General features: G+C 46.0%; 1 protein-coding gene across 1 annotated transcript in view; it reads right to left on the bottom strand.

Moving 5' to 3' along the window:
- Window positions 1–27,150, bottom strand: part of CLPTM1 (CLPTM1 regulator of GABA type A receptor forward trafficking) — a 34,392-nt gene extending 7,242 nt beyond the window's left edge. Inside the window, exons 1-7 of the mRNA XM_066581160.1 lie at window positions 27,022–27,150; window positions 16,409–16,533; window positions 11,472–11,595; window positions 10,383–10,541; window positions 3,961–4,078; window positions 3,746–3,831; window positions 3,549–3,669 (exon numbers count right to left, since the gene is read on the bottom strand). Of these exons, the coding sequence (XP_066437257.1) occupies window positions 3,549–3,669; window positions 3,746–3,831; window positions 3,961–4,078; window positions 10,383–10,541; window positions 11,472–11,595; window positions 16,409–16,533; window positions 27,022–27,048 (760 nt within the window). The 5' untranslated portion in view covers window positions 27,049–27,150. The remainder of the gene's footprint in view (window positions 1–3,548; window positions 3,670–3,745; window positions 3,832–3,960; window positions 4,079–10,382; window positions 10,542–11,471; window positions 11,596–16,408; window positions 16,534–27,021) is intronic.
- Between the last annotated feature and the right edge of the window lie 740 nt (window positions 27,151–27,890).

Here is a 27,890-nt window from a genome sequence, read left to right as displayed (position 1 = left end):
GGCAGTGTAGCCAAACTATTACGGACACTACAGCCCTAATTATCATAAAGATCAAAATAATTGAAGAATGGGGGTGCATGGAACTACTGGGAGAAGCAGGCAGTCCTATGCCATCAATCTTCATTAGAGCCATGCAACATTGAAAGTTTCTGAATGGTGGCATCCGACTGCTGAGACCCCTATGGATCCCAAATATAGGGGTCCCAAAGTTGAAAATGAGCTTGGCCGCCCAGTTGACTAAAATGCCAACAATTACAGAGTGCTTAAGCCCTTATGACCAAGCCTGTTTGCGCCTTAATGACCAGCTCAATATTTCAGAAATCTGACATGTCTCACTTTAACATAGAATAACTCTGTAATGGTTTTGCATATCCAAGTGATTCTAACGGTTTTTCACCACTATTGTGCAAACATACTGTACAAGTTTTTATAAGATATATATACAGGTGCTCCCCGACTTGCGAACAGGTTCCGTTCCGGGTGCCCGTTCGCAAGTCCGTTTTGTTCGCAAGTCGAACAAATGGTAGTATGGAGGGGATCGCGGGTGGATCCCGCTCCATACAACGTCGGGAGCAGGCTGTTCTTACAGCGGGCACCCGGCGGCAGCAGTTCCGACGTGCCACGCCGCTTGTCAGAACTGTTAACACTTTAAATACCGCTCTGACAGCGGTATTTAAAGTGTTAACAGTTCTGACGAGCGGCGCAGCTCGTCAGAACTGCTGCCGCCGGGTCCCCCCGCTGTAAGAAACAGCCTGCACCCGACATTCAGGGGGCCCGTACAGCGTCCCATGATGAGATCGTGGGACGCTGTGTGGTTGCTAGGCAGCCGGGGACTCCTGAAAGGCCCCAGGGCTGCCTATGCAGAGTGCCTATCAAGCGCACGGCTTGCTAGGCGCTCTGCATAGACAGCCCTGGGGCCTTTCAGAAGGCCCCCGGCTGCCCAGCAACCGCGATGTGACCGGACAGGCTTCTATCAGGCTTGATAGAAGCTTGTCCGGTCCCTGCACAGCATGATGTAATGCCATAGCATTACATCATACTGTGCTGTACAGATAGTTCGTATCTAGCGAAATTCGTAACTCGAATGTTCGCAAGTCGGGGACTATCTGTATATATATATATTTTATAAGATATATAGATAGAGATATTATATATATATATATCCATCCATCCGTTTACTTTACTCTGGAAGCACATATGAAAAACTTTAGTTCTTTAACCATTTAGGAAATGTACAAATTTAACATTAACATTTTAAGGAACACTTTTTCCTACACCGAGCCAAGCTTAAAAAGACTCATAGGTGTCAGAATGATAGATACCCCCACAAATGACCCCATTTTAAAAGCTACACCCCTTAATGTATTCACTAAGGGGTGTTATAAGTATTTTGACCCCCCAGTTTTTTTGTTCAGGAGTTAATGCAGTTTAGAGGAAAAAAAATAACATTTCATATTTCTGCAAATAGACAATTTTAAAGATAGTTTTTTTTAAATTCTTTTTTATAGTGCACATGAAAATGAGGATCTGCATCCCAAAATCGATACCCCTGTTTGTCCTGTGTTCAGAAACATACCCATTGTGGCCCTAATCTTCTGTCTGTATGCACAAAGGGGCCCAAACCGAAAGGAGCAGCCGGTGGCTTTCAGAGCCAGAATTTTGCTTGGCGGCATTTCAGGCCCCATTGTACCCTTGTAGAGCCCTTGAGCGGCCGAAACAACAGATAACCCCCACTAATGAGCCCATTTTGAAAACTAGACCCCTAAATGAATTCATCTAGTGGTGTACTACGTATTTTGGACTCCACAGTTTTTGAATAAAGCTAAGCAAAGCAGAAGGACAAAATTACGATTTCGATTTTCATTTTTTTGGCTATTGTGTCATTTTAAAAACAGGTTTTTTTTGTACAGCACACATATAAATGAAGACTTGCACCGCAAAATGGATACTCTTGTTTGTCCTTTGTTCAGAAACATACATATTGTAGCCCCAACCTGCTTACTAGACAAATGGCTAGGCCTGTAATGGATGGAACACCCTTTGGCTTTCAGGACACAACTGAAAAAATTGCATTGCTCACTTGTAGAGCCATGAAGCTGCCTAAGGGATCAAACGCCCCACACGTGACCCATGTTTGAAAAACTCAACCCCTTAAATTCATCTAGGTGTGTACTGAGCATTCTGCCCCCACAGATTTGTTTGCAAAAATTAGAAAGCATGTGAAAAATAAGTTTTTGGGTTTTTTTCATAAATAAATGTCACTTTCATGACAGTTTTGTTTTAAGCATGAAAAACTGGGGAGATGCACCCCAAATTTTATAGCACTGGTTCTTGTGTATTCAGCAATACCCCCCATCGTAGCCCCATTTTCCTTATGGGACACATGGGTAGGCCTAAAATAGAGGGAACACCCAGTGGATTTCAGGGCACACCTGAAAACATTACAGGATCCTCTGAGTCTTCATAAGCTTGCTGAGGTCTCACACAGAAGGCGCTCAACAAGCTGCTCCTGGAACTGCAGGAAGGAGAGATCCTGGGGTGTAAATTATGTGTTATAGATAGCGATCTGAATAATGCCAGGTTTATACAGCCATATGTGGAATCCGCTTGTGGAGGCCCGCAGTGGATCTAGCTGTGAGCCAGGCCGTGGTTCTGTGAACAGCAGCATAAATGTACTGCACATATCTATGTACTCACGCAGTACTCCTTTTTTTGTTTCTTTATATTTCCTGCACCGTGGCTTAGCGATGCCGCTGATAGCGTATGGGCTGCAGCCATATTCACGATCATAGATCACAATGTGATCTATGTCGCAGATATCCGCGGTAAAATAGAACATGCTGCGTTCTATTTACTGCGAATGGATTACATAATTCTGACCGGTTAATGTGAGCGGAATTGTGTAATCCAATGCATTTGATTGATTCATATATAAATGCAGATCAAACGCAAGCGGAATCTGCAATTACCCTGAAATGCCACAGTTGCACCACACCGCACTAAAAGCGTGTTTTTGTGCGATATAACAGAGAGGAAGGCTCCATAGGGAAACGTGCTACAAAACATTGCAAGTCATGGGCATGTCGCAAAACCCACAAGGTTTTTGACTCGCAATGTCAGGCTACAAAGCATCGCAAATGTGAAGGAACCCATAGGAAAGCATCGGCTTCACATACATGCGATTTGTCGCAATGTGAGAAAATTGTTGCACTTTTATAAAGGCCTGTAAAAAGTGCCTAAAGCCTAGACACCCAGGACATGAAAACACGTATTGGTGGTCACTAAAAGGTTAAACTCTGCTATTCCTAGCACGCTCATAGAACTGAAAGAAGCTGCAGAGCACATGCTTGACTGTCGCTGCATTAATGGAAGAACCCACAGGACCCGTTCTCAGGATTAATGGAGGGCCCGGTATGTGCCCCCCCCCCCCCCCCTCACTGATCAGATAGTTCTTCCCTATTGTCATTGTGTGTCAGTATTTGGCATTGTAGGGTTTTGTTTCAGACCAACTCATATTGCGACAGAGGAAATGACTGTGCTCCACTTACACTGGTCAAGAGGAGGTGGGACGCTGCCTTGTACCCATGGGGTGTGGTCATCAACAATATTAATGGTTAAATTTGGATGCCAGTGAGATATGATCTCTATAGGACCAAAGTCTTCCGCTCTCTGAAATAAAAGGACAGAATAAGCATCTCTCCGTATGCAGTCACAACGATACAGCTACGACAAGACTGCCTCTTACCTTAATTATCTCCGGATCCACTTCCGTTTCTCCCGTTAGGAGATTTTTGGTCTTGAGAAATCGCTTGCGTTTGTATTTATTAAGCACTGCAAGAGAGGTGGAGGTGGTGGGGAGGTGAGAAGAGAATCATGAGAGTCAGGACCAAGATGGAAAATCGAAAAGGAGTGCAGAGACAAGTGAACAGGTAAAGAAATAAAAGAAAACTCAATCCTTACTGCGAGATGTATAGACTGTGGCCAGCCTCCGATGTACATTCTTCCGGCTGGGATCTGGGTGGAAGCCGCTCTTTGTCAGGTATACATGAATGTAGAAGGTGCCATTTTCTTGGACTTTCTAAGACCAAAAAGCAAAAATCAGTTTTCACAAGAGTCCAGCCTTTGAACACATTTCCAAAGTAGTAGAAAAAAAAAAGTTAAAAATTATAAAAATAGAAAAAAGCTAAAATAGGGTAGTTTTCCACTGCAACCAAGAAGGTCTCTGAATAAAAAAGGAACTGGAAGCTACTTCACTGTACTTCTGAACAAGCTTTAATGCTTCTACGTTAATGTCAATGTAAGATGCCAGTAACCAAACCATACAAGACCCTAAACTCCCTTACTTTACACAGCATCCATAGAAACCTGTCATGGGTAGGTTCATGCACAGCAGAAATTGTGTGGAGCCACAGCAAAAAACAATTTGCAAAGATCCCACAGCAGATTTCACTCCAATTGAAAGGGTGAAGTCTGCTGCAGATCCGCGTCCGAAACTATACCAAATGGTGCAGATATTAAGAAAGATTTTGGTGCAGATCTGCACCAAAAATGATGAAACATATTTGGATTTGCACCAAAATACGCTATATGTGAGCGCACTGTTAAAGGAATTATCCCAAGATCAAACGTTACACCCCATCCGCTGGACAGCGAATAAGTATCTGATCTGTGTAGGTCTGACTGCTAGACCCCACTAATCCCAAATACAGGGTCCCATTTTCACTGTGTGAATGGAGCAGGTGGGCTACTACTCCATATAGCTCTATGAAACTGGCTGATAGCTGCGTACAAATGCTCAGTTAGTTCTGGCAGTCCCATAGACTGCCGCTCCATTCATTTGAGACCTTCACTGATCAGATATCTCTTAGGAGGCACCCACCCATCAGTCCTGGAGAAGAGAATACATATTTTTGCAGTCTCCCCCAATGAAGGTTACAAGAAAAATGCTATGGTAGGTACAAAAATCCTCTTCTCGAGTGCTTCACTGGGAAACACAAGAACCAAGGGATGTTCTAAAGCAGTCCCTTGGAGAGGAAGAGGAAAAAGGATCTCAGGGGGCAGACATCGCAACTGCGGCCTGCAGAACATTGTGGTCGAGCCCGATTCAGAGGAAGCAAAAGTGTGTGCCTTGTAAACCCTGGAAAAGATGTGGATAGAAGACCATGTAGCAGCCTTGCAGGGGTGGAGGACCGAAGCCTAGTGACGCACTGCCCAGAAAGCACCCACTGAAAGTGTAGTGTGTACCACAGTCCCGAAGGGGGGGGTCCTGTTCCTTCATGTGGAATGTCTTGAGGATGGCTGAGCGGATCCACTAGTCATTGTTGAGGCTGACAAACAAAATCTGTGTGTCTGAGAAAGGAACGTGACCAACAGGTAAAGCAAGTGATCCTTGCCACCTCCAACTTATGAAGGTCCATCTATCTTGGGCGAATTGGAAAGGAATAGAAGGATGGCAACACAATGTATTTATTGATCTGAAATGCAGAAACAATCTTCGGGAGAAATGAAGGAACAGGACGCAGAACTACCTGTCCTGATGAAGGATCAAAAAAAAGGGGAGCGGCAAGTAAGAGCCACCAAAACAGACACTCTCCTCATGGATATCACTGCAAGAAGAAAAACCACCTTCCGCGAAAAGAGCTGCAAAGACATCTCCTGTAAAGGCTTAAAAGGGGAAAGACCGGTGAACCTCTAAAACCAGGTTAAGATCCATGGTGGAGTAGTGGATCTGTACAGGACTGTGCACTAAACCCTGGAGGAAGGTATTCATGTGGGATTTAGATGCCAATGATCTTTGAAAAAGAATGGATAAAGCAGATACTTGGTCCTTTATAAACGAGCCGAGTGCCAAGCCTGCATCCAAACCAGATTGGAGAAAAGAGGATAGTCGAAGGGAGAAGACCATGGGAGAAACAAGTTTCTCTCCACACTATCGAAAAAACTCCCTCCAGTACCTGTGGTAAATAAGAACAGAGACTACTTCCATGCCCTGATCATGGGTCTGCACAAAATACTCTGAAAATCTGTTGCCCTTTAACCCCTTAACTCTGCAGGGCATACAGTTACGTCCTGCTCCATACAATGTGGGTGCCGGCTGTTTCTTACTAAGTTCTAAGTGGAGCGAAATAGAAACAAATGTACTACTTTTTATTTTTTCAAAGATATATATATATATATATATATTTCTGTCGCTATCTTCTGACAGTCATAACTTTTTAATTTTTCCGTGGACATGGTTGTGCGAGGGCTCATTTTGTTAAGTGGATCTCTATTCTGTACAGATCTCTGATAGCCAGGGTTGTGATGAATGGCCTGACCTCCTTCTCACTGCATAGGGGGACTCGACAGGGCTGCCCGCTCTTCCCCCTCCTATTTGCTATTGCCATAGAGCCTTTGACAGTGAGGGTCCGACAACATGCATCATACAAAGGTGTTCAGATTGGGCCTAGAGAAGATAAGATAGGGTTATATGCAGACGATCTAATACTATACATGTCGGACCCCAAATGCACTCTGCCGCTAGCTCTCTCTCTAATAGATGGCGTTGGAGGTTTTTCAGGTCTACACATTAACTAGCAGAAGTCTGCTTTTAGGCCGCTGAAACCAGAGGAATGGCAGATGGGAGATGTATTCTGCAATTAACAGGTCACCCCTCAATTTAAATATCTTGGGATCTATATCACTAGAGACCACACCCTGAGCTTTGACTTGAACATTGCCCCCCTATTGGCGTCCCTGCAACTTAAATTTAAGACTTGGAGCTCTTTGCCGTTTTCTGTAGCTGGCAGAATAAACCTTATTAAAATGATAATACTCCCTAAATATTTATATTGTCTAGAACACGCAGATATAATCATACCGCAGAAATTTTTCAACAAGACCAACTCGCTAAGAGTATCATTTGTCTGGGGGAAATCTAGAGCCAAACTCGGTATGGACACCCTGCAGCGACCTGAGGAGATGGCGGGAATGGCACTACCAGACTTTAAGCTCCATTATTTGGCAGGATAGGTTAGATACATTCACCCCTGGTTGTCAGGCTCCCCCCCTACCAAACTCCGAACATCATTTAATGTTTTTTTCTTTCCAAGATCTCACTTTGGATCCTTTTGGAAAAGCCAGGACTGCTGACTAGGCAAATGCAGCCTATTCATAAACTTGCAGTTAATGTATGTCAGGCATGAAAGTTATTGACTAAACAGGAGGGTACCCCTTTGGAAACCCCCCTGTGGGATAATAGAGCGCTTCCGCATCTAGTGAATCTGCCAGATAGACAGTTCTGGGTAAACCTGGGCATCACTACACTGGAACATTTATATATTGACGGGGTATTAGCCTCCTTTGAACAGTTGCAGCAGTTGTACCAGGTTTCAAGAGCGGTTTTTTTTTTTAAAGATATTTGCAACTTAGACATGCCCTCGCAACACAATTCCCAGAACCCAGGCAACCTTTCTCTCTATACCCACTGATAGCCATACTACATACCCAAGGGCCTGATATCGGTATTATACACCCAATTACTACACTCCAAGTTCCCTGATACACCAATGACATTGATGGAGAGATGGAAAGAGCTTATTCCCGCTCACTAACGAGAACTGGGATTCTGCAATGTCTTCATATACCATGGTATCACCAGCTGCAAATAATAAATTAACCCAATTGTATATTGCACACCAATGTTATCCGACACCGATCAGGCTTCATAAAATGAACAGGATAACTACTAACCAATGCCAACGCTGCCAGGCACCTGGTGCAAATTTCAATCACTTAATATGGTGCTGCCCAGACATTCACACATACTGGGGAGAGGTCACAGAATTCTTAAGCCAACTATTGGGAATACCGGTTCCACTTGATCCAGCCATATGTCTGTTGGGTATTCTAGATTAGGAGAACTGGCAAATCCACGATAGGATATTCCTTACCAAGGTATTACACTGGATGGCCAGGCGCCCTCCGACGCAATCAAAGTGGCAGAATATTGTTAATTCTACTTTGCCGTACGAGAGAATAATTTATAAAAATAGAAAATGTTCAGAAAAGTTTATTAAAGGTGTGGGGGCGATGGTGTGGTTCGACAGATACAATCTTCACACAAGATCTGTTCCAATGCTTACTAAGGGGAGCTATGTCTAGGTCTGCTTCCTAAAGCGGGTGCTAATCGCTGATTTTCACTAACACCGAGGACAGATGAACAGATATACCGTTTTTATATGTATATGATGCGCAAAGTACCTGTGTATTTCTCCCTTGATTTTGAAGAGCCTATGATGTATGCAAAGTTATTCATCCATATATTGTATGACATATATTGTTCAATAAAACGAGTTTAAAAGAAGTTGTGTGGGTGGGGGTACATAGAAGGTAGGGAACAAGAGAGATGCAGCCAGGACCTGCAACAGGGACATACTGGCCTGTTCTGAAGCCTGGAAGTTCTTCTGACTGTTAAAGGAGCAAAGGGGTGGTGTCACTGCTTCACACCACGCTCTGCTAAGCGGGCAGGAGCTGGTTGACATAGACCATTCTCTTTTAAGTGGGACAACAGAAATGTCCCTTTCCTTCAGTCTGTTCCCCTACGTTAAAGGTCGTACGCTAGTGAGGGTTGACAGCCTGAGGTTTTCAATACTGTCCCCTCATCTAGTGTTGAGGAGGAAAGAGATGTCTCGCCCTCTTTGATAGGGACAGAAAGGCAAATTATAAACGGTGGAAGAACTGACTGAACGAAAACACAAGGTAGAACAGATCTGGAGACTCAGATATGTGTCTGCCTCCTACTAAAACTAAGTTAAAGCCGTTTAGCTCAGTTCCTGTAGGCGAATATAGCCTACTTAGGGGCAGCTAATTTTTGGTTCTTAGTGTCACACCTCCTAGTGGCAGCAGCCTATACCCATTGTTCCTGTGTCACCCATTGTGGTGTCTGTGAGATTCAAAAATGCAAAAAAAAATTCTAGATGTCTGAATGCAAGGTCCAAACTTTGGCATCTTTGGAAGGAAAAGTTTTTGACACAGAAATGCTGTGCATTGCCCTGCACCTAGAAAGACTTCAACTTCACTGAGAATCTCAATATATGCTGCAGCTATACTTCCCATCTCTGCTTTGGCTTCACGCAGCTTAGAATGCGCTAACAATGCAGAAAAAGCATATTATAACCCAGCTGGAGTCTGTGCCTAAACTTATTATAACAGGCTATACAAGCCAATAACACAGCAGGGTCCAATCCACAGCAATTACACAATACATTCCTTAGGTTATTTGCAGAACCCTTACTCAATTGAAAGACAGATTTTGTACTTAAAAACAAAGAAAAAAAGGGCGTGGGGGGTGGGGGTGAAACATCCGCAAATCCAAAATTGGGCATGGGAAAGAAAAGAAAAAAAAAAGCCAGAAACTGCAATGTAGACTTAGTGAGATGCAGTGTCCACAGGCAAAATAGAATCCGCACGCGTGATCCACGCCCATAGAGAATCATTTGACACCCGCTAGTAATTAAATACCTGTGGATATAATTTTTCCCTGGCACCCGGATTGCACATGTGGGAAAGCACCCGCAGCATGCTCCATTTCACGTGGTTTTCCTGCAGATGGCTCCTATAGAAGCCATCTGGTTCCGCGGCACAGCTGCATTTGTGCTGTACCGCGGGACCGCAGGAAAGAAGAAGGAGTTAAAAAAAAAAAATGTGCACAGTGCATGCACGCGGCACACTGCTGGCGTGCTGAGCACATCTGCTGGGCCTAAGAAAGAAGATCTGGCCGCGACAGAGGGGAGACCCGCAGCATCCAGACAGGTAAGTATATCGTATTTTCTTGGCCTCATGTCTTCGGGGCAGGAGGGACTCGCTGCAGGATTCTGCACAGGGAATCTGTGCGGGCCTGAATTTCCCTGTGGACATGAGGCCTGAGGAACTTATAAGGCTGGGCTCACACTGGGCGTATTCCCGTTGGAAATCTCGCGGTTTGGCCACCGCAAAAACCGGGAGAACCGCAGCGGTTTAAGCCGCGGCGGCTTTGAAGCGGCCCGACTGCTCGCTTTTCCGTTGCGGCTGGCGCTCCATAGAGGAGAGCGCGGCCGCGACGAAAATAAACAAAAAAGAAAAGTAAATAGACATGTTGCATCTTTTGAAACCGCGGCTGCGGTTTCAGCCGGACTTACCACAGCGGATTGGCCGTCCCATGTGGACGAGATTTCTGAGAAATCTCGTCCACATGGCTGGCTAATCCCGAATTTGCCGCGGCGAAATTCCGCGCGGCAAAACCGCGGCAAATCCGCCCTGTGTGAACCCAGCCTAAAGCTTCCAGATTTAGTGAGCCTGCCGCATGAAAAAAAAAAAAAACAACAACAAACAAACAACAAAAAAAAAACCAAGTAAACGCTCACCTCAGGAATACCGATTTCAGAGTACTGCTCATAGCAGCCGTCCCCATTTTCCCCGCTGCTCCAGTCCCCGTACACCAAGTCTCGCTGCTCCCAGAAAAGGGCTGTAGAGGAGTTAAACTCTGTGAAATGTTCGTTTTCTGAAAGGAACACGTAGAGGTCCTGCGGGAATACAAATATATACAGTCAACAGTGAATCCTGAAGGGAGAACTACAAGGGCACGTTCACATATTTTCCACCACGATTTGTGCGCAAAGATCCACAGCGTATTACGGCAGCAGTGATGTGCAGATTTAACTGCTGCGTAGAACATCTGCAGTGTACATAGACCTGCAGCATGTCCGCTCATGCCACTGATTTTATGGCAAATGAGCTGTTGATTGTTCCAGATTATAAAAAGAACGATCACACTCACCTACTTCTCTATGTCTCCCCCCCACCCCAGTCTCTGCATCATGGTCAGCAGTAATGACATGCTGTACAGACCCAAGACCGCAGTAGCCACAGTCGCTGCGGCAAAACCACGAGATTTCCACCAAGAATACGTCCCGTGGGAACCCAGCCTCAGGGTGAATTCAGACATGGTGGATTCAGATTTTAGTAACGAGTAAATGAATGAGATTTTATAGCACTACCCCAGCAACTGGTTATTCCTAAAAAGGGGTTGTCTCAATGTAGGCAATAACTAGAATGCAGCCCCAATCCGTCCCAAAGGGCGGGCAGCGGAGGATGCACATATAGACATCCATTCTGTTCATATTAATGGGACTGTCAAGAGAATGCAGAGTTCAAATGGTCCCACTGTAGTAAATGGTGCAGGGGTGTGCATGGGTGTCCTTATTTCCCCAAATCTTGGCATGCACCAGGGCTGCATTTTAGTTATCGCCTTCAATGAGATTCCTTTAAGCAGGAGGCAGAATTGATTGCGATTTGAGGTCAGCGAAGGGCTTCCTGACCCTTGTCAAGGCATGGTACATTAGGGCTAATCTAGCAGGAAGAGGTTACATTACAGATTTCTTGTTAGTAAAATGTGGCACCACCCAAGTAGTAGCGCAGTACACTATAGTAGTGCATCAAGTACATAATCATACCATTAATGTCTCTTTAGGAAAGAGGTTTCGGCTGGGAGGTCGGGGTGCCCCAGCAGATGTGGTTTGGTCCTGGGGAGCTGACCCCCTGCGGAACCAGCTGCTGATGGCCCATATGATAAAGATCCTGTAAAAGAGAAGAGAAGTGAAGCCATTATTAACCCTTTATTGAACGCTAATTAATATACTCTCTACAGCGTTCAGTAATGGGCTTTAAACCAGGAGATACATTTCTTAAGGTGGTGGTTTTGCTGACTACTGATGGCCAGGCTCCTGCTGTAACTGTCAGGAACAGAAAAACCTCTGCAAACAATTGGCACCCCACAACGCAAGCACAAGGTACCAACGCATTCTCATGGTAGCCGAAGGCCTGACAAAGGTCTTTGCGTCTGCCATGTAACTTAGAATATTAGGCCCTGCCTTCGTCTAAGAGACTGATATTATAGGCAAAGTACAATGTACTATATAAGTGATGCAATCTATTAGCCTAGTGATCAATTAATCACATCTTCAAGTGCCTTTAACCCCTTAGTGACGAAGCTGACATGTGTCACTTAACATATTACAACTCCGTAAAGGCTCTGCATATCCAAGTGATTCTGACATTGGTTTTTTGCCACATGTTGTACTTCATTTAGGGGGTAAAAATAGACAGTTAGAACTTGTGTATATTTATTAAAAGTGCCAATATTGGGAAAACTTTGAAAAAAATTGTCAATTTTTTCCCATTTTCAACTGTAATCTCAAATATGTGCAAACATACTGTACAAATGTTTGCTAAGCTATATATTTCCATCTGTTTACTTTATTCTAAATGCATGTTTGAAAAACTTGTGTTTTTTTAAACCATTTAGGAGACGTACAAATTTAACATTACTTTTCTGCATTTTGAGGAACACTTTGCAATCTTGGCTTGGTGTAGGAAAACAAAGGCTCATAGGTGTCAGAATGATAGATACCCCCACAAATGACCCCATTTTAAAAACTGCACCCCTTAATGTATTCACTGAGGGGTGTCATGAGCTGACAGTTTTTTTTTCAGGAATTAATGCAATTTAGAGGAGAAAAAATAAAATTTCATATTTTTGCAAATATGTCATTTTAAAGACATTTGTTTTCTATAGTGCACATGAAAATGAGGATTGACACCCCAAAATGGATACACCTGTTTGTCCTGTATTCGGAAATATACCCATTGTGGCCCTAATATTATGTCAGGATGCACAACGGGGCCCAAAATAAAAGGAGTAGTCAGTGGCTTTCAGAACATAAATTTTGCTTAAAGGCCTTTTAGGCCCCATAGCACTCTTGTAGAGTTCTCGAGTGGCCCAAACCATAGAAAACCCCCACAAATTACCCCATTTTGAAAACTAGACCCCTTAACAAATTCATCTAGGGGTGTAGTACCTATTTTGACCCCACAGTTTTTGAATGAATTTAAGCAAAAGCGGAAGGAAAAAAAATTATGAGTTTCGTTTTTTTGGCAATTCTGTCATTTTAAAAACAGCTTTTTTCGCCTTCCAAAACACATAAAATGCAGTCCATGTACCCCAAAATAGTAGCAATAAAATTTGCAACTCTGCTTGCAAAAAACAAAGCTACATAGTAGATATGTTGCTAGAAAAATGAAGATGCTATGGATCTTAGAATATGGTGATGTAGATTCAATTGTTTTTCTTTCACCCCTTAAAGGGGCTGTCCCGCGGCAGCAAATGGGGTTAAGCACTTCTGTATGGCCATATTAATGCACTTTGTAATATACATCGTGCATTAAATATGAGCCATACAGAAGTTATTCACTTACCTTCCCTGCGCTGGCGTCCCCGTCTCTATGGCTCCGTCTAACTTTAGCGTCTAATCGCCCGATTAGACGCGCTTGCGCAGAAGGGTCTTCTGCCTTCGGCTCGGTCTGGCACGAGCGGCGTTCTGGCTCCGCCCCCTTCTACACATCATCACGTAGCTCCGCCCCGTCACGTGTGCCGATTCCAGCCAATCAGGAGGGGGACGCCAGCGCAGGGAAGGTAAGTGAATAACTTCTGTATTGCTCATATTTAATGCACGATGTATATTACAAAGTGCATTAATATGGCCATACAGAAGTGCTTAACCCCACTTGCTTTCGCGAGACAACCCCTTTAAGGACATGGCCCTTTCCTTCCCCCCTTTCGTTTTTTCCTCCCTCCCCCCCCCCTTTAAAAAAAAACAAAAAACATAACTCTTATGTATCCATCGTTGCGGCTGTCTGACGGCTTGCTTTTTGCAGGATGAGTTGTACTATTTAATGTGCCATATAATGTACAGAAAAACTTTTTTAAAAAATTCAAAGTGGTGAGAAATGGAAAAAGAAACGAAAATCCGCCATCTTTAAGTGCATCTTGTTTCTACGGCCCACACCCAACAGCAACAAAAATGACATAACTTTATGCTATGGGTCAGTAGAATTACTAAAAAAAAATTCTGCTGTAATACCTTTTTCAAAGATAATAAATTTTTTAAAATTATTTTCTGTCTGCAATAACTTTTATTTCTCCATTGACATAGTTGTGTGAGGGCTCATTTTGCACGGTACGTCCTGTAGTTTCTGTTGGTATCATTTTTTAAATATATACGACTGTGATAGCTTTTTATAAAATTTTTTTCTTAAAGACAGGGTGCCCAGAAAATGCACAATTCTGGCGCGCTTTTTTTTTTTTTACAACGTTCACCGTGTGGGGTAAATAATGCGTTACTTTGATAAATCGGATGCAGCGATACCAAATATGTATTTTTATTTTATTTAGGTTTTATAAATATGGCAAAAGTGTTATCACTTTTTTTTTTTTAATAGTTAGAACTTTTTAAACTTATTTTTACTTTCTTTTTTAGTCCCCAGAAAGGACAGATGACATCACCGAATGGCTGCGATTGGCTCATCGAGTGCCAGCTGTAATTGGCTGCTGGCGCTCGATTAGCTAATCACAGCACTCGCTTTGCTGGAGGTGGTGTATTTAAAGCCCCGTCACCAGCAGAAGCTCAGCTGTGAGATGAGGACGCCGCTGACCAGGTGAGTATAAGGCCTCCTTCCCCTGTAAATAAGACACTGCGCCCTTTTTGGAGCAAAAATTAATATAAGACAGTGCCTTCTTTTCGGGGAAACACGGTAGCTTATCAAGTTTTGTGAAGAGGACAGTGGAAAAACATTTACATACAAAAGCTTTTGATAGCAGTTGCTCCACAGCTTTCACTGCCCACTCACTGGTATAATGTATGTTCACCCTAGGCTCATTATCGCCACCTGTTGGTCACACACAAAATACAACAGTGCACAATGATGTGTCCCTCTAAGATCATTACGTAAAAGCTGGATGTATTCCAAAATAAGGCACTTGAAGGAGGCTTCACAGCCCATGAAAGAGCAACTGCAAGGGAAACAGCTACATGCCCTAGCTGACATATTTAGTGGTGTTATTTAGGGTGCCATTACATGAGTGCTGCTAACGATCCCCATTTACCCTGAATTGCTGGGCTGCACCTGGACTTGTAACTGAACTCGGAAATTACTGGCAAATTGGAATCACTAGCGGAAGTCATATAATAGCAAAATATCTGGCCGTGTCAATTGTACACGTTTACTTCAACCCTCCAATCCTGGGACAAAATTCTGTCCAGGGTCTGGAAAGGAAAGGGGTATATTACCTGTTCTGTCATTGACCTTCTAATCTGCCGATACCAGGGCCCATTTCCAGTTGTCCAATATGTCTGCCACAATCTTCTCATTACCTAATGCACACCATGCGCTGTCCTCAGATTGGACAGCACTGATCATGTGAGCACTGCTGGCCAAACAGAGCAAGTGTAGTGCATGGGTAGTTCAAAACTAATGCAGTGTTTGGATTAGAAATCTGTAGTAGCCATCCAAGACAACTAATAACGTGACCCAAAACCGGTGGATCATAGAGGATGGCAGCAAAGAACAGCAGCAGTTAATATTTCCCCCCTCTTCCAGCTTCCAAGTAAAAAATTTTGTTCCGGGACCAAAAGGTCCCTTTAGAGTAGGGGTGGACAGACCTACAGCCTGTGCAGCCAGGTTTTAAATAGAACTTCAATTGGAAGCACTTGCACAAATAGATTAAGATTGAAGGGGTTTTCCAGAGATAATACTACTGATGACTTATCAGGATAGGTCATCAATAGTTGATCACCCGGGGTCCGTTAATGGGAACCCCAATCGATCAGCAGAATGGGTGCATACTGTCAGCACCGCAATAACACAGAAGTCGGAGCGGAAGCCTCTGCTGACCTCTGTGTAGTGGCCAGCACTTGTAACTGCAGGCACGGCATTAGTATTATGTAGAGTGGTTAAAGGGCTTGCTTTAGACACTCTGAATATCCTGGTTGCTGCTGATCAGGACATGACTGTAGCCAATCATGGACTACAGAAGGTAACTGCTGTGACCAGTGATTAGTGCAGCAGGCACAGGTCCTGGTTAGCAGCTACCAGTAGTGGGAAAACCCCTTTAAGCTGTTGGCTTTACCCAAACATAAAACTCAATCTGGACACCTCTTGAATTAAATTAGAAAGCAAGGCTTTGCGTTTCCTTCCCAGGCACAGCACCACTATTGGCCATAGGATGTGTTTAGTACTCTAGCGCAACATCATTCACTTGATTGTAGCTGAGGTACAATATCAGACAGTGGTGGCGTTCCTAGCGGGTGACAATGCTTGGTGACGCGAAGTGTTGCCCTAGCCCAAGAATGCTCTGCAAGAAAAACTCTAAGCATGACCCTGGAACTTCTAACTATTGCTTAGGTGCACTTTTGACACATCATGGACCTATGGATGAGGTCAATAAAGGAGTCATTAGTGCCTATATCATAACTCCAGTGATGTATAGAGATAATCACTTTGCAGGCAGTAGGACAAGTCATTGAAGCAGGGACAATTAAAAGAAAGCACTTACCTGAACAAGACCCCTTTAATCACCTGCCATGCATTAGGCGGTGGCGGTTGTTGCGGCTGCTGCTGTGCATTCTGTTGGTCAGGAACGATGGCTGCTTCAGTCCCCACAGAACCATTAAGGCTGGCCTGTAGAAGGGGGAAAAAAAACAGCAAATATTCAGTGTGAGGATCAACTCAAAACCAATGGGATGATTTACAGCACAGAAGGTGGAAACATTACTGCTATTTTCAGTGGCGGATGATAATGGTCTCTTTTATGCAGTGACAGTCTATAGAACCACTTGTAGGGGGTCTCACTGGGATGAGGCAGATGGGTCCACACAAGAGCTGCCAGTACTGTACTGTGAGCGGACGTACATAGGACTGGTATTTCTCAGACAGTGATTTATACCCACTGAAATAAATCATGGACTCTTAAAAAACAATTTGTCCTGATGAGGTGCTGAGCTCTTGCAGTACGGGGTTAAACAGCTGTATGTTGCAATACTACAGTAAGAATAGTCAGCATATGGGGAAAGAGGTCCCAATAGGATTGAAGCTTACTTCCCATTACTGTGAACGCGATATTAAAAGTCTTTTAAAAATGTTGGCTTATGCTCAGGATAGGTCATCAATATCAAAGCGGTAGAGGTCCAACTATCTGCACCCCCGCTATTTCCCTAGGTGATATGAACTACCCTAAGGGGTAATCTCTACCTATACACAAAAGTATCAAAGCACATGTCCCTGCTGCACACATGGGACCTCGCCAGTAAACGTGACCACAACAAACTGCAGGCGGTTGAAAATTGCTCCTAAAAAAGGGGGCAGCTCTTTGCAAGGCATTGTGCTCTGACTTCAGCCTCCCTCACATAGGTGGGGGTGTTCAATGGGGCTGTTCACACAAGCGTCAAAACGCAGCATCTTCAACGTTGCGCTTTGACAGCGATGCATGTTCTATCTTTGGCCGTTTTCAGCCCGGCATCGCCCATTGAAATGAATGGGCAGTGGTTTCAGCGCTGCACAACTTGGTACCACGTTTTGGCAGCGCTCAACGCAAGTGCTAGCTACAGGACCTAAGAAAAAAAAGTAATACTCATCTAGCTGGTGCTGCCCGGGTCCCTGCAGCTGTTCTCCGGAGCTCCGGGCACGCTGCCAACCACTAGTGACGGGGTTTGAAGCCCCCACCTCCAATATGAGTTTGCTCTGATTAGTTCCTTAAGTGCTGGCTGAGCCAATCAGAACGAGCGCTCAAGGAGCCAATCACAGCCATTCAATGAATGGCTGTGATTGGTGCATCCAGTGCAGGCTCTGATTGGCTGAGGGCTGCAAGCTCAGCCAATCAGAGGCAGGGTCTTCAAACCCTGTCACTAGCAAAAGATGCTCCATTGGCGATGACAAGTGGCCGGCACCCTGCTCAGAGCTCCGGAGAAAAGCGTCAGGGACCAGGACGGTGCCTACTAGAAGAGTATTGATTTTTTTTTTCTCAGCTTCCTTGGCTGCATTTTTAGCTGTGCTGAAAACGCAGCCAAAACGCCGGCAGAATGCATGCCAACGCTGCTGAAACCGCAGTAAACACAGCATTAAAAAACGCTGCGTTCCTGCAGACATCTGTGTGCGGGGGGGGCCTTTGGGTAGGTTCACACGTAGCAAAAAACGGTGAAGATTTTTCCAAAGCAGAAAACCTGCAACAGAACTGGGACGAAATTTAAAAAGTGCGATATCTGTCCGTGATTCATGGACACATATCGCCCTCACCAGTATGAAGGAGTCCTTAGTGTGGATTTTGAAAAGGATCTGCAACAGATTTCGCTCTTTCAAATGACAGGGTGAAATCTGCTGCAGCATCAAAAACCACATAAAAACCAGCAGCAATGGCAGGTTTTTATGGGGCTTTTTGTTGGCATTTGATGCAAATTTTAGAGACGATTTTCCACTGTAGAAAATCAGCACCATTTTCGACTACATGTTAACGCACTCCAAGGGCCATCTCACACGGGTGTATGTGCATAAAGCTGTGTGTATAGCGCAGCGTTTTACTGCCATGTGAGCCGGCCAGTGTGCAGGCATATCACTGCGTAGAGCAGACCTTTTGCGCGGTGCATGACGGTACATCTTACGCACGTCGTCATGCGCAGCCTGAATTCTTTTCTTACACTTCCCGCTGTCGCTTAGTGACATTGAATATAAGTGGCGCGCATACATTACACGCGTATTATATGCGATAAAAACGCTAGTGGGAGTGAATGAAAATCAATGTTCTTTTATTGACTTCATTCACTGCGTATTACACTCATATGAGCCTGCCCTTATAGTAGAGGGTCCCGCGATATCTGTACGCTGTTCTATAATGACCAGACTGGGGTCTGGCTTCACCACAGACAATACTTCCATCATTATTACCTCAGGAACCGAGTGAATATTAGGAGAAAAGCAGCCAAAAATAAGAATCCCCAACTGCCAGCTAACTTTTGGGGTGTTTTCTAGTGACGTTCTTGCCCGGAGTGGTCTACAATGACAGATAAAGGGCCTACTTCCCCCCACCACCACTACTTGCTCATGTTGGGTGTTGCAGTAGCAGACCAACATGCCCCAGGGCCTTCCATCCTACGCCCTGGACATTCTCGCCAAGACCCACAACATGCTTACCCTAAACAATCTGGCTAAACTCTACAGCCGTACACGATAATGAACCGCTGTGTTACACCCGGACAAGAAATTATTTCACTACAGAGAAAATCCTGCTGACACCGAACAACAAGGGAGCACACGGGTCACGAGAAGAAAAGCAACCGCCGCGTGCCAGAATTACCACATAGACATAACTGCAAAGTGAGCCGGCCGCCATTGTACCTCACCCCAATGTTCTCTACACTGACTAGTCATGAGAATAAGAGAAAATGTCACCAAAAATATAAGAAATATGCAAAACATGATTGTCATTTTTAATTCATCTTCAGGAAGAAGCTAAGGGCCTCATTTACCAAAACTGTTGAATAAGACAGTCGTTGCCCATAGCAACCGCAGTCCTTTCCATATCTTCAACTGCGGAGGTAAAATGAAAGCTCAGCTCTGATTGGTTGCTATGGGCACCAAGAATAGTCTTCCTGCAAGCCCCACTATCCACGGCCTAACAGATAGGCTCACCGTAGAGAATCGCGATTTAGATCCTGCGAGCGGAGAACCGCTAGGATTCTCCGCTCGTGGACGCTGGTGCTGCGCTTTCCAAAGCAACCATACACAGACAGCTCTTTCAGGGTGTTTGCCCCTCATCAGTGTGCAGGAGGTTTCTGGCTTAGCTTGTGAGAGGCCTGTGACGGGGGCCAGGAGGGGTGTCTGTATTTTTTCCATCTTCCTTATTATTAATAAATAATGCAGTATTTATTCCACATGATTAAAGTCTTCAGGGGGGAGAAAACAAACAAAAACACCAGGTTTGTGTTTTTTTTTGGTCACAGTACTTCTGCAGTACTCACTGCGGAAGTATCGCGGGACGGACGGATTCCGTTGACTGCAATGTAAGCTGTCTGTGTGATTCTCCACACAATAGAACATGCAGCGATTTTCTCCCGCGAGCTGGATTTCCGCAGTTGATTTCCACTCGTGGGCAGTGGAGAATCTTTTAATCTAGCATGTCTATAAACAGACATTGAGCACGAATTCCGCAGGCATTCAGCCTAAGGCCTCATGTCCACGGGGAAAATCAGGCCCGCTACGGATTCTCCATGTAGAATCCGTAGCGGGTCCCTCCTGCCCGCGGACATGAGCACTGAAAATAAGAATTAACTCACCTCTCGCATGCTCCGGATCTTCCCTTCGCTGCGGCTTCATCTTCTCTCAGTCGCGTCCGGATCTTCTTTCTTCGGCCCGGTGGGTGTGCATGGCACGTCGGTTGCATGCCGCGCGCATGCGCCGGCCCGAAGAAAAAAAGATCCGATCGCGACGGAAAGAAGACGAAGCCGCGAAGAAGGGAAGATCTGGAGCGGGTGAGTATATGCTGATTTTGGTCTCCCACGGATCCGGACGGCTTCCATAGGCTTCAATAGAAGCCCGCGGGAGACCCGCACGAAAATGGAGCATGGTCCAGATTTTTTCACGCTCCATTTTTTTTTTTTTATTCACTTTTATTGACCATCCGCGGGTATTTATCTACCTGCAGGTGGTCAATGCATCGCTATGGGATGCGGATCCTAAATCATATTTAGCCCGTGGACATGAGGCCTGAGGCCTCATGTCCACAGGCATGCACAGATTCTGAGTGTGGAATCCCACAGTGGTTTCCACCCGCCCGCCCGCCCACATGAGGCAAAAAAGATATTTACTCACAAGTCTAGACAGGGTGCGGGTCTGCTCCGTTATGACCGGATCTTCTTTCTTTTGCATGTTTGATGTGCACAGCACGCTGTCCGGTATGCCGCGTGTTTGTTGTACTCCCCCCCCCCCCCCCCCTTTTTAAATCTCCTGCTTTCCCACAGATCCGCAGCACGTTCGCAGTGTCAGCTGCGGGCGTGCAGCGGACAGGACGGCTTCTGTTGACTTTAATGGAAGCCGTCCCTGTGGAATCCACAGAAAAATGGAGCATGCTGCGTTTTTTCCCCGCGCGTGATCCACATCAAGATCCACTACATGTGAACATACCCTTAACCTGAGTGGGCCATTTCCTTAAGTTTCAGGATCTCCGCTTAGGCTGGGCTCATATGTGCAGATTTGAATTGCAGATTTCACGGGGACGATACGTGGTAATACACGGGCATTGAAAAGCATGAGTAGGAATTTCGGAATCCATGAGCAGAAGAGAAAAAAATACAAATCGCAGTATGCTCTATTTTAGCGCAATTTCTGGGCAGACAGCCACCACTGAAGTCAATGGATGCGACTGTTCCAATGCCCATACACAATTAACATTGCCTATGAGCGGCGGAATCGCTCACTACTTCATAGGAAAATAGATAGAAAAGCCAGAATGCTGTCTGGAGAGGAGCGAGAAATCTTTCTTCCGCGCAGACGATGCACTGTGCATTGCGCAAGTCTGCGCGAAAAACCGATCGCATCTGCGATCTTCTGCAATTACTTTCCCCAATGTTTTACAGGTCTTCCGCATGCGGAATATGACCTGTTTGTGCAAGTCCGGCAGTACTGTCATCCCACGGAAACTTTCATAATTTACCTCCAAGGGTTAATCATCGTGTGACATCACGCAGGTGCATGGCTCGTTACCCTACAGATTTCAGGTGTTTCGTAACGAGCAGGGCATCTGCATGATCACATGACCAGGACAGATATTTAGTAAGCAGAGGCTTCCATTCAATGGCTTTTAACAGGGATACTAAGAAAATCCCTTATGCACTCTCATACTGCCCTGTCACCTGCTTCATGCTGCCCCAGGAGACCTCTTAAAGGAGCCGTCCTAGAAAACAACCTGTTCACATGGCCATTAGGATAAATGGATGTCAGAGAAGGGTACCCAGCTAAGCACCCCCTCCTCCATGATCTGGAACAGACTCGCGGCCTTTGAGTCGCCCTTGCACGATAGGATGGTCATCATGTAATTCTACAGTTGCCTGTCAGATAAGTGTGCTGGGGGCTGCATCCAAAAAAGGAGTGTCTGTGATAGGACAACCCTTTTAATCATAGTGGTGGGAGGAGCTGAAGAGGAACCGCCCAGCAGACCCTTTGAGACGGACTCTTTATAAAACTGCTTTCTGTGACGTGCGGCAGCGCAGACTAGCACAGTTCTCTGTAATGAGGAAGCCGGTCAGTATTTTTATACTGAGTGGCACCAAACTGATGACAGTTTCCCTTTACACAACATAACGGTACGGCTTTTCTGGAACATGCAGCAGAACAATAGGCCCAGTGTCCAGCGCAGCGACCGTCCACGTGAGCGGGCCGTAACAAATGCGGGCAGGATTACCACCAGTAACGCTCCCTCCGGCTGTGGATGAGCTCACACACAGAGTTCATGGAGCTGCCATAGAGGCAGACCAAATCTGACATGGACCTAAGAAGAAGGGTTCATACACATATGTCCCTTTACAAAAAGATCTAAAAAAAAAAAAAAAGCACTTTGTGCCTTTTTTTCCACAAAAAGGCTGCAATCAGATGACAGCCCTAAAGGAAGCCCTAAAATTGAGGAAAAGAAGAAAAAAAAAAGTAAATTATTGGCGCAAAATGGGGCTAAATCTATATGCGGATCTGCATGAAAGTCCACGCCAGGACTCAGAGGCTCAGCTCCAGAGCTCTGCTGTAGGTTAAAGGGGTTGTCCCGCGCCGAAACATTTTTTTTTTTTTTAATAGACCCCCCGTTCAGTGCGGGACAAACCCAAGGGACGTGATAAAAAAAAAATAATAATTTTACTTACCCGAATCCCGTTTCTGCAGCTTCTTTCTTCTTTGCAGCCAAGATGGCCGCCGGGATCTTCACCCACGATGCACCGTGGGCTCTGTGCGGTCCGTTGTCGATTCCAGCCTCCTGATTGGCTGGAATCGGCACACGTGACGGGGCGGAGCCACGCGATGACGCGTAGAAGGGGGCTGAGCCAGAACGCCGCTCGTGCCGAGACCGAAGAGAAGGGAGAAGACCCTTCTGCGCAAGCGCGTCTAATCGGGAGATTAGACGCTGAAATTAGACGGCACCATGGCGACGGGGACGCCAGCAACGGAGCAGGTAAGTGAATAACTTCTGTATGGCTCATAATTAATGCACGATGTATATTACAAAGTGCATTAATATGGCCATACAGAAGTATATACCCCCAATTGCTGCCGCGGGACAACCCCTTTAAGCATCAGATCCACATAGGGAAGATCCGGCATGGATATGACTGGGTACGTTCCCATGTCTGCACCTCTAAATCCACAGCGGACCTGATTTCAGCCTATGCACTTGCATGCCCACATGGATTTAGCCCTTTTTCCGTGGCCAAATCTATGCGCCAATTTCCTGATGCAGAATCACATCAAACGTCACTTTTCTTTATGCACTTGGATTTCAGATCTGTGCTGGATAGGCCGTGGAGAGGATTTTATGCCGATGCAAAGGATGCAGTGTGAACATTGCACCATGCTGCCACTCCAACTTTTTGGGCATGGCTGCAGGAAGTACTATTGCAAAACGTGATACTACAACATGAAGCAGCCAAACCCCCCCACCGGCCTGCGCCGCACCCTGCCCATCACCTCCCAGTACACATTACAGCTAATACATGTAAATGGCCCAGGAGTTTATTAGATTTGGATGGATCACGCCAGGGAGATTTTCCAGACCTCCGGTTCGCCTCACATCATTCTAGCTGTGACTGCGACGATCATCATGCACAGAAGAGAAAATAACCAAAGTGAAAACAAACAAGGCAAACCTGGACTTTATAGAGGAGGGATCTCGCAATTAAGACCCCCTTCTATGTGCAAGAATTTCATCCGGCAGCACAAGACAGTTTGACAATATCGTTGACCAGGTCCATAGCGCCATCGCTACTGAGGCAGGGATTACATGCAGCTCGCATTTGGTGCTGCACGACGCATTCTCAGTGCTTGGAGATTCACTAAAGGAAGTGGCGGAGGGTCCGGAAACCATTTGCAATATTATATATGGTGATCGGTCCCTTTAAATAGCCATTTGGGATCCACATAACATTCTCATAAAGCTGAATGCTGTATCAGAGCGCGGTGAAGCCGGCCTGATGCATGTAACTGGCGTCATTTTATTCCCATCTGATGCAGGTAAACTTCTGCAAAACTTCATGGCATAAACAATTAAAAATTGAGAAACCGTAAGCCAGCATGGTTTCGCGCTGCACATCGCCCGCCATAACGCATGAGCAAAGCTTGCCCAGCGCCTTAGTGCTGACTAGGCATGACCCATGTGTCCAGCAGGAAACCGTTCCAAAAATGCGCCAGTCCGGCGCTACTTCCAGCCCCATCTCGCACACCTTTCTGCTACGGAAGGAGGAACCGATTAATGAGTAAGCATTGCTTCACCATAAAAATAGCTGAACGGTGTCCAGACAAAACACGAAGCGGGTGCAGCGGTGTACATATTAACATGGTGGTTAATGAGTATGTGCAGACTGGCCAAAAATAATTGCATACCCAATTCCCTAATAGACAAGGTGGGTCCTAACTACCCAGCGCTGCTCTGAGAAATCTTATAAACCAGTCTGTATCTGTGGTAGGGAAGACCCCGTGGCGTCCCTGCGCTACTATAGTGGATCTGCCTGTAATCCAGTACTAGGAATAGATGAAGGAATTGCCGTTTATGGAGTTTTCAAGAATAAAAACCAATTATAAAGTCATCTTAAAAAGGGTGTCTTCAGCACTTTTAGGGTTAATAATCCATCCTCAGGAATCAATAGTTGATCTGTAGGGGTCCGCTGCTCGGGATCCCTAGCACCACTGTCAATGTGGACAGCACATAGTGCCGTCAACACTGCAGAGGTCAGGGTTGGTATTGCAATGAATTCAATGGGAGCTGTGCCTGCATTACCAATCCAGGCCACTGTACTGCAGGCAGTGCTATCTGCTCCCAGCCCTGTCCAGGCTGACATGGGCATCAGTTGATCCCAAGCAGTAGACCCCCGCTGATCAACTACTGATGAACTATCCCTGAAGATAGTTCAAAGTCCTGGAGTACCCCGTTAAGGTAAATGAGCGTCAGAATGAGGACCCTCACTCAGTAGACCCTTGTAACAAACAGTGGCTCTCCTGGTCAGATGAACCCGGCCCATACATGGAAAGTTATTCTTCCAAACACGCCATGTAATATTACATGTATGGTGCAGCTTGCCCTGGCAAGGTGACAGTCTGGATGTGGACTGTCCCCAGGCTCCTCCATGAGGCGACCTCTTCAGTCCCAAAAAGTTTCCAAATCCTGCCAGTAACTTGAAGTTAACAGGAAGTTGTGTTCAGGCTACATGGTGCAAGTAATGGGGCTACGAGGGAGGTGCTGACGTCACGGTCACATGATCGGATCGCCATCGTCTTCTCTTGAGTCAGACCTCACTCAGGTCGTAGTTGACTGTTACATGGTGTGCAAATAGAGCTGCATGCACTTACAACACCTATGGACTTCAGTGTGGGGAACCTAAGGGCCCATTCACACAGGGGAATTTTCTAACCATATAGAAAATCGCGACATGCCTTATTTTGGTTCATATCATGTAACACAAATCACCCCTGAAAGCCTATAGGAGCGTAAGACGCAATGAACACGGATATTACACGCGTATTCACTGCTTTTTTTAGTGCGCTTGAAAAAATGCAATGAATGCAGATGTAAAACGGAGGACAGAAAAAATAAAAACACGTACAATCACCAAAGTGTCCACGCGTGCGGTAAAAACGGCGTTAGTCCATGAACCAAAAATTGCATATGTGCGTGTGAACGTGGCCTTAGGGGACCTTTTCACGGATTAACTATGGTTCAGATTCAAACACGAACCGTTGTGGCTTCACATCAGACCGCTGGATCAACCAGCGACTCTTCCTCCGGTAAGCGGAAACTCAATACCTAGCGGGCACCTCACCGGTGGTCACTCTGTGGGGTTGACAGCCCTCCTGTGAGAAGGTACCTTAAGGTCGGGCTCACATGGCCGGATGCAGAATCCCCTTGGGGAGGCGGATTCCAGCTGTGAGTAATGTCCGGCGTGTGACTGCGTTCTCACGCAGGCGGTCACACGCAATACACCTTTTTTTCGTTTGCATTTCCCACGCCATTGCTAAGCGATGACGCAGATACCCGCAGCCCATACGTACAGGGTATATCCGCGGCCGTAGAGAACAATGAGCTCTAGGGCGAAGATTCTACGGTAAAATAGAAAATGCTGCGTTCTGTATTCTGCCAGCGTAATCCAATGCATTTGATTGAACTGCGCATTACCACGTATCAAACGCTCGTGGAATCCACAATTTTGGTTTTGTGAGACCGACCTTACTTAGACCGCCCCGGCTCCACACAAGCAAGGTGGGCCCCGGCTCTAGAGGGCTTGGCACAACCACCGCCCCTGCAGGAGGCGGGGGGACTCCGGGTGACGAACGGCGCTACCAGAGACGGACGCTCTCCTAGGACATCCGCTTCACACGGGTCGCCCCATAACAAGGGCATAGCCCCTCTCCACAGGGCAGGCAATGTCTGCGTCATGGGGACCCCCACTGATCACAACAACAGGGTCCGCTGCCGCTGTACGCTCCGCTATGCTTTTCCAGAGCCCCATAGAAATGAATGGAGCAGCAGTGCACACGCATGACGGGGACTTTGAGGACCCCATTCTCACAATCGGTGGGGTCTCCAGCGATCAGACCCTTACCGTCCGCCCTCTCCCCCCACCCTACAGCTATGTTCTGACATAGCATATCCAGGCAATATTAGATATCACCATATTTCGGCACTTTTTGAGCCACCATCACACAGGCTTTGGATGCTGGGAGTTGTAGTTCCCCGAGCTCCACAGGTAGTCTTCCCCCCAGCACAGGGTGAGACGGGTAAGCTGCCCAGCAGTCATGTGACACTGTGAGGGCTGCACTGATGGAGGCGGCAGTGCCAGGCACGGATCACAGCACAGTCCCGGGCTTCTCTCCCCACCACTATGGCTGCTCCCCCTGTACACACAGGCAGGCCCGCTCCATGCACTCACTTACCTGAGTCTCACCTCCCGGCGCCGCCATCTTGCTCTTTGCTCTGTCACTGCACTCGCCAGATCTCGGGAGAAGCCGCCGGGAGCACAGCCGCACTCACTACCGCAATCTCCACCAATGGCAGCACCGAACGTCAGCAAGAGGAGACCTGCTGCGTCGTCTTTTGGGTCACCTTCTTCGGCCTCTTCCGGCGCTTGAAGCAACAGACGCCATATTTGAAAAGGGCAGTGCGAGGCACTGTGTGAGGGGACGCCATGTTTGTAAAGGGCACGTCCATAGATCATCGTAGTCTGTAGAGACTCCTCCCCCTAGATGTGCGCGTATGGAAGGCGCCGCCATATTTGTGTATGGCAACGCTCGCGCTTCCATATTTAATAAGGGCAGAAGCGTACTGAATGAATGTGACTATGAATAGGTGACGAGGAAGCGGCTAGTCTGAGGCTTCCCTGTGGTTTATCTTTCTTTTTTTAGAGATGTGCATGTGAAAAGCCAATGTTGATATTTTTATAAGTATTTTTTGATGGCTTTTTAAGGACTGGTTTACATCAATGCTGTGGCTGAGCTGTCATGGGACTGAATGGAATGGACCCCACTGACTATACGGGACCTTTCACACAGGTGGATTATTTTCACAACACTGTGGTGCTATGTGGCAAATTCCTCAACAAAATCCGCAAGCCTGAAGTTTGGATTTCGACGCAGAATTGGAAATTCTGTTAGGAATTCCGCAACAAAATCGGCATTTCGCATTCGGATTTTGGCGTGGAATGTTTTGCACAACAAATTCTGCTGGGTGTTGCAGAAATAATCCACTCGTGTGAAAGGACCCTAATGGGGTCTGTGTGGTTTCTGGCCATCCGGCATTTCTGCCC

Source organism: Eleutherodactylus coqui, chromosome 10 (assembly GCF_035609145.1).
Source record: "Eleutherodactylus coqui strain aEleCoq1 chromosome 10, aEleCoq1.hap1, whole genome shotgun sequence".
NCBI classification, from domain to species: domain Eukaryota; kingdom Metazoa; phylum Chordata; class Amphibia; order Anura; family Eleutherodactylidae; genus Eleutherodactylus; species Eleutherodactylus coqui.
The sequence above is the reverse complement of the archived record's forward strand: the minus strand, read 5'-3'. Positions and strand labels throughout refer to the sequence as shown.